Consider the following 7991-nt stretch of genomic DNA (forward strand, 5'->3'; position numbering starts at 1 on the left):
TTAAACTGTGAGAGCTTTCGATGGCGTTGATTTGCGTTGGCTGACCCTTACTGTATACCCATTCCCCACGTCTGACATCTGGAACTAATCCAACGTTTGTCCAAAAATCTATCCCCAAAATCAGGACATGTGGGAGAGACGGTATTGCTAGAACCTCCAAAACATGCACACGATCCTTTACCCTAAACGGTACGTGAAAGATACCCTTAACCTGACATCTATCCCCATTAGCCACCACGCACGACGATACATTGGCGGGGTGGTCCAGCCTTAACCCTAACGATTCAAAGATGGAAATACCGGGTTGCCCAACGCAAGTCCTACTGGCTCCTGAATCCAATAAACCTAACACCCTATGACCTAAAACAACAACACTCAAATAAGGTCGTTCGTCTCCGACCGCACCTTCCAAAATAAAATCCAGCCGAGCTCTCAGCGAGGTCGCTAGCCTAACCCGATCACCGTTAGATCCAGAACCCACGGAGCGGTTGAACTTCTTGAAACCAGCCAGCCGCCCTACTGTTGGTTTCGTGCGTCGTTTCCCGACGTCGATGGTCTATCGCGGTTACAATCCGGGCAGTTCCTCGTAGTGACGCCTTCGCGCTGGCATCGGAAGCAACGTAGCCTCCGAGGTTGTCGACATTCTCTGGAGAAGTGGCCTGTTCGTTGGCAGTTGTAACAACGACGATCGTTGTCTGGAGTTGGTCGTTGGACAGCCGAAATTTCGGTGGGAGCCACGTACGCTAGCGAGGGTTCCACGAGATCGCGACTTCTTCGCGGTGGCGGCTGGTAGCTGTCTACTCGATACTTGGTTACCTCTAATCTAAGACATTGTCTCTCCAATTCCTCTAAGCTTTCCACAACTGGTAATTGTTGGACGTAGAACGGAGCGAGGTTACGGGTAAGGATGTCCAATCTCAGCTCCCTCGGAATGGCTCCATGTCGATCAAACAGTGACGTCATACACGCGAGGTACTCGATAAACTTCTCTTGCTCGCCCTGCTTCCGTGCCAAGATCTCTCCAAATAACCGGTGGCTGTAGTCCGGCGGCAAATAGTGGTACCGTAGCAGATCCACCAACTCTCCCCAATTGTGTACTCGAGGCCGTACCGAACGGAACCACGTTAGAGCCTTTCCCTCAAACAAATCGATGGCCGCAATGAATAAATCGCGTTCGGAGAACCTTCGTGCTACCCTCAACTCGGAAACCCTATCTAAAAATTCTGGCACCGATAATCCTGATGGCTCTCCCGAAAATTTGACACCCCATTTGTGTACGGGCATATCGCGATGCTCCGTCGGGCCTCTCACGACGCGACTGGAGTTACCCTGCGGGCTGCCCTCCGTGTCATCTAAATCACCAGACTCCTCATCCTCCGACTCCACGGATTCGTCCCCCGAAGGTGGAACCACTCCCATAATGGCGCTAAGGTTGAAGTTGCCAAGGCTGCGACGGGCCTTGGTTGCTTTATCCAGAGTTTCAAACAGCTCCGACACCTGGGAGACCAAGGAAGCCCGGGACGCTAGATGTTCCGCCGTAGCATCTTCCAACGGTGCGCGGTTAACCCTGTGGAGGAGGTGAAGCAACCGACTATAAATGCGTTTGAGCCTATTATCACGCGTCGAAGGTTCCTGATACACGTTGATCGCCGTCAGCAGTTCCTTATACTTGGCCTTTATCCTCGGCACCTCGACCTCATACTCATAAACGAACTGTGCGTCGGTAGGGTGAGAGGTACCGTCCGCTTCCGCTTTGAGAAATACCCCCAATTCCTCTCGTAACACCTCCACCGACCTCCCGCTGGGGTCTACTCCCCTAACCCGCAGTTCAAATTCGAGCTCGTCGCGTCTTAGGTGCCTTGCCTCCATCACCACGGCCGCAAAAAAAAATAATTTCCAAAAGAGCAGAAAAAAAATAAAAAAAAAAATTGAGTTAAATGAGCTGTCTCTACTTGTGCCCCACGTTGGGCGCCAAAATTGTCACGCAAAAAAAAAAACAAACTGACCGACTAAAGTCGCTCGGGCCGGCTGGTGACAAAATTACGCCGGTAGCTCAGTCTGGGTGGGTTCGTTAAAACTCACCGACCCGACAATCTTGAGGGCGCCAGGATCCTCCGGCTACGACTTGCGAGTACCCGGATCCAAAGTACTCGGTGTAGCTTACCCGAACGAGAAAAAAAAAGAAAACGAAGAGAACTCTAACCAGGAACGAATATATTAAAAAAACACACTAATAAAACCTAAACAAAAAATACAGGAAAACAAAGACGTCGTCTTTACACCGGCAATCGTTGCTGTTAGATTTACGACGATTCGCTGTAGACCGAACGCTTGCGCAAGCCGACGGCACACCGAAAATCCGCGCAACAATTCGATCGTACAAACTCGCAATTACCGGGTCCCGACTTACAAGGACGTCTGTACAACAAAAAAACAGAAAAGAAATGACTAAGTGTGAAACGGTTGATTACAGTGAAGCTGTAATCTCCCAACTACTAATTACAAGTAACAATTAACAAGGACGGTTACGGTGAAGCCGTAAACTCCTACAGGAACAAGTTAACAAAACGGTGACACGATGACTCGAACAAAACGTGGATAAAACGATCTGACCTTGACTCCTACAGCTCCTCCTACCGACTCTCCTCTAGGTGCTCCCGACTGGTGAGCCTTCCCGAATCCAACAGGGAAGAGGTTGTACGGCTCGGTCAAAACGGTCAGCCGCAATCCAGTTTCGAACTTCCAGTTCGCACCCCCAACCAAAAGGGAAAAAAAACGAAACAGAGAATAGCCCAGAATAGAACAGGCTAGAACCCAAAATAGAAGGCCCTAGGGTGGAAAATACCCTTAGGAAGATGAATACACTGGAATACTTTACTTACTACGATGGAAAGCGGCCTTAAAGTTTTCCACGTGGTTCACGTCGTGGTGGCTTTACTCGATCTCGAGACCCGACAAATTCCGGTTGCCTCCAGGAACCTTAGTGACCCAATCCAGATACCAATGTACCAATCAAACCAAAAAGGCCACTAAGTCACACTCCAAATTCCAAAATACCGAAACACTCTGGAGCACCGTACGCCACGAGATCTAAAACGCAAGAGAACCACGGAACCAGAATGGCTGCTATCGCTTCTTCGGCTCTACGTCACATTTCGTCATTGAGAAGGTGACCCCTTGACAGGTGAAAATTTGGGGTTATTCGAATCAAAACAAAGAATGAAAGTGATCGTAAAGAGCAGCAAAACGAAGCCAACGGTAAGTAAACAGCTGGAAAATTATTCATCAACCAATCGTAGACCTCAACGCACACTATGAACAAAATAAACAATCGCAAGAAGAAAAAAAATAGCAAGAGTAGCACCGTTGATGTTGCGGTCAAAAAGAAGAACGACCCACGACACGATCAACACCAAGCAGGCTAACGTGGTTGTGAAAAGGAAGAAAATAGAAGTTAGAAAAGTTAAAGCAAAGATGAAAACTAAAGAGTTGCAACCTAGACAACCCCGAGGAACTTGTAGCAGTCCTCCAGCTAAAATTCTGAGGCTCAAACGTATTCCTCCAGTCACCTCCGAACTGGTACCTAACAAACTGGTAACTATTAATCTAATTGAGCAGAATTCGTAACGGACAATGTAACTCGCCATGCGGCTACACTAAAATAGGCAACCAATAAATTACAGGCGTCAAAAGGTCACGAAAATCAACCCTTTCTAACACCTTCCCGTTTAACTCGAAATTGTCACGTCACAAATCCCTAACACAAATTTATACCGTTACAATCTTCTATAAAACTCTGGTTAGTAACTAAGATGTAGCACAATGAATTTCTACCTTCTCTATGTCTCCACGTTGCTACTTATAGAAGCAACCGCCAAACCTAGTACGTTTAAAAATTCCCTTTTAAAAAATAATCTCCGCTTTGAAGGTTTAAGAATTATTGGTGGTACCGATGCAGAAATTGGCCAGTTCCCATGTGCTGCCGCTATACACGTCCAAACACCTGACAGAACCTTCTTTTGTGGTGGTACCTTGATGCGGAGTCAATGGATTTTTACTTCAGGTCACTGTGTTTACAAATTGGTTTCAAAAATTTTAGTTTTTTATTCTTAGACGGAGCTTTTCAGCGCTGTGCTTTTCACGATCCAACTGTCGTCTATAACGCTAACGGAAGCTGATCCCAATCGTATCGTTCTTAACAGTACCGAATATTATATTCATCCGGATTTTAATCCCGACACCATAGAGGCTGACGTGGGGCTCATCAAGCTTGGAATAAATATCTCAGCGACCGGTAAGTTTGACCAGAATTTAGACAAAATAAAATTTTGATTCCAGAGTACGTTCAGAGTGCTTTATTTCACATATCCAGTATCCCAGGATCTGCACCATTCATAGTTGTAGGTTGGGGCCAAACCAGCGATTGTAAGCTTCGACCTCTAAAAACGTTTAACTAAAAATATAATTCTAGCTGAGTCTGATCTTTCCGAACACCTTCAATCTGTGGAGATCACAACTTTGTCAAACCAAGATTGTAAGAAAATTTACGGAAATCAGATTACTGATAAAATGGTTTGTGCTGAAGGAAATACAAATGAAGGGACCTGCACTGTTAGAAAGAAAATAATTAGTTCTCCTAGAGTCTCATATCTAATTTTAGGGTGACAATGGGGGTGCACTTCTTCAGAAGGAAGCGAACGGGTACTTTGTTGTTGGTGTTGCTAGTTTTATTAGTTCAAATGGGTAATGGGTGTGAAAGCACTAATCCCTCTGGATTTACACGAATTTATCCTTATTATAGATGGGTTAGTGATACCATGATGGGAAGAACTTAAAGGTTTGATTCGGTACCTTAGAAGTATAATGGTTTATCTGCATAAAGTATAGTTTTGAAAAAATAACAAAACAGGTATTTTAAAAAAATCACGGTGGTGTATTAATCTCTTTTCAAATATGGAATTTAAGAGCGAATTCCGAGTTATTGATGACTATTTATTTCAAATTGTGCGTAATAGTCGTAACCTTTGATCTAAAAATAATTTTTTGGGCATTTTTTTGACACTTGGTTCCTTATGCTTCTAAGAAAAATTAGATTATCTGGATTTAAGTCTCACTTAGTAATAGAAACCTAAAAAAAAAATAACAATGTTTTTACAAATAAAAATGTAATTTATTAGAAATATTGGCCAACAAAGATTATATTAAAATTAACCCAAGTTTGGCAACTTCTATGGACTATTTAACCTTAAAAAAACTCCCACAAATTTCGTTTTTGTGACACCCAAAATGTCGAAATTAAAACGCGTTAAAGTTTTTTTTGTAATTTTTTTTAGCTACTCGAAATAAAAATTTCAACAAATTTTCTTTTTCGCTCTAAATTTTTGCAAATCGGCAATGTAGATAAGACAGTCAAGAGTGATAATCTTCACAAATTTTGTTAAAAACACATAAAAAATAAACAAATTACAAGATCTTAAAAAAAATTGGTGGCATTTTTTTGGTCTTAAAACGAAAATTTCTAAAAATTCGACTTTTTGATCTAGATTTTTGCAAAGTAGTGATATTACTAAAACAAACAAAAGAACCAACATGCAGAAATTTCGTTCCTGTCGCACTAAAAATAACAAAATTACAGTGTTGAAAAAAAAATTGACATTTTCACAGTTGTCCAAATAAAAATTTCTAAATATTTTCCTTTTGGGTCTAATTTTTTCTAAATCAGTAATCTTAATAAGACAGTTGAGACTTATGAACTCCACAAATTTGGTTATAGTGGCATTAAAAATTTTTACTCACATTTTTTTTGGTCAAAAAACAAACATTTTCTTTGCTCCTCGAAATAAAAATTTCTACAAATTCTCCCTTTCGCTCTAAATTTTTGTAAATTTTTCTAGTTGTACTAAATCCGGACCTGACTAGATAGGGGTGTTCCGGAAGTGGTGAGTGAAGTTCGAGGAAAAAAATGAGTACGACTCTGTTATGAGAGTTAGTTTCGTAAATTCAGCGTTTCAGCGTAAAAATCGAATTACAGGACATTAAGTTCAGAACTTTTCTCGTGGTTTCAGTTCGTTTATAATAACGCGCTCATGTAGTATCGATATAAATAAAAGCAATAAAGCTTACTTACAGTTACTCACGTTTAATTGTAGTCATAAATAAAAAAAAACATGCCTTGTTGTTGGTTCAGTTTTCTTTCACAATGAGAATGCTTTTATTCTTTTTTTGCTTTGCAGTGTTGCATTTTATTGCAGTAACTTCCAATCATAGTAAGTTTAAAATTCACTGATTAACACAATATTCCTGTACTAAATATTTCATTAGATCTACGCATTATTGGTGGAAGTAATGCCGGGGCTGGACAATTTCCATATGCTGCAGCTATCCAGGTTCAAACAGCGGACAGCCTATTTTTCTGTGGCGGAACTTTAATGCGTAACAGGTGGATACTCACTTCGGGACATTGTGCCTATGTAAGTAAGTCCTCAAAACTGTATTTTTGTATCACCAATAAAATTTTTAGTGCTACACTTTTTAAAATTGAGGTAGGATCCACCGCTTTGTCAGAAACAGATCCAAACAGGTTAACTCTTGCAACCTCTGAATATATCCTACATCCAGATTTTGACCCAGAACAGATAGGAGCGGATCTTGCGTTGATCAAACTACGAATGAATATAACTCAAACTGGTAGGGTGATTTTACTTATTTACTCTTGAGAAACAGGTTAAAATGTGGTTTCCAGATTATATTCGCAGTGCCAATTTTTATGTGCCTCCAATTAGCGATAACTCTGAAGTGGTAACTCTTGGTTGGGGTCAAACTAGTGACTGCAAGTGTCTTTTTGAAAAATGTACGAGTATTATAAATTATTTTAGCTGATGCTGGACTCTCTGAACATCTCCAGTATGTGGAAATATCAACTTTAAGTAATGAAGAATGTAAGCTAGTTTACGGTAATCAAATTCTGGACGAAATGGTTTGTGTGGCTGGCAACTACAATGAAGGAACATGCATTGTTTTTAGTTTAAGTTTTTTTTACTTAGTGTTTAATGGTTCTTATGTTATTATAATTCTAGGGCGACAACGGTGGTGCACTTCTTCAGATGCATGGGCAATATTACGTGGTAGGCGTTGCAAGCTTTATTAGTGGAAATGGATGTGAGAGTACTAATCCTTCTGGATTCACAAGAATCTCTCCTTATTACAACTGGTTAACCGCCACCATGAATTCCTATGATTAAAAATCACATCAATCCAATCAATCCAATCAATGTTCAACAGTTTACAGTTTAATAAAATTACGAACCAAGCCAAAATAACCCTATTTTATTAAAAATTAATACTTAATTCTTTAGATTTCTCTCTTCCTTTCATTTATTAGATATATTTTTTTTTAATATCTGATATTCTTCTAATTGTAATATGTATTTATGTACTTACTTATGATTTTTATAATTCAGAACAAACAGAATAAATTTTAGAATATTTTATTTTTGAAAAAAAAAACAAATTGACGGGTTTACAGATGAAACATAAAATAGTTAGTTAAAAAATTAAAATAGGTCTTGCTTTCCGATAAACTCCATACGATTATGGCAAACAGTGGTATGAGCATCGATGAGGTGAAACGTCAGGTGGGATGAAAATCTTCGAGTGTGGCTAGTGGCTATATTGAAAAATCAACTTCAAACAAAATAGTTGTTTCCAAACGCATTGCTGGTGTTCTGAACACATCGGTTGCTAAATCAACTTCATCAAGATATATGGACAAAAGAATGAAAATGAAAAAGCTTCTACTTGTTTTTATCACTGTTATAAAACAATAAAACTTTGTCAATTATAAATAATATAAAAACGAAAACGGAGCAAAACACGTGATATCAAAGTGGACCTTAAAATGAATTTGTTCAATTTTATTAATGCTGCAGTGTTATTGATCATTAAAACATCCTAAAATGACATGGCGCTCTTGTAAAAGTCACTTGGATGAT

General features: G+C 40.2%; 1 protein-coding gene across 1 annotated transcript; it reads left to right on the top strand.

Annotated features, from left to right (window-relative positions):
• The first annotated feature begins 3822 nt into the window (after nt 1–3822).
• On the top strand, nt 3823–7241 carry LOC148173862 (brachyurin-like). The gene is made up of 11 exons (XM_088035694.1): nt 3823–3883; nt 3929–4071; nt 4114–4294; nt 4339–4425; nt 4472–4534; nt 6234–6266; nt 6322–6478; nt 6521–6687; nt 6743–6829; nt 6876–7015; nt 7077–7241. The coding sequence occupies exons 1-11, from the start codon at nt 3823–3825 to the stop codon at nt 7239–7241; spliced, it is 1284 nt and encodes a 427-aa protein (XP_087891820.1).
• Nucleotides 7242–7991: the final 750 nt, after the last annotated feature.

Source organism: Gnatocerus cornutus, chromosome 5 (assembly GCF_029298725.1).
Source record: "Gnatocerus cornutus isolate USDA-ARS CGAHR chromosome 5, icGnaCorn1.1, whole genome shotgun sequence".
Classification (NCBI taxonomy): domain Eukaryota; kingdom Metazoa; phylum Arthropoda; class Insecta; order Coleoptera; family Tenebrionidae; genus Gnatocerus; species Gnatocerus cornutus.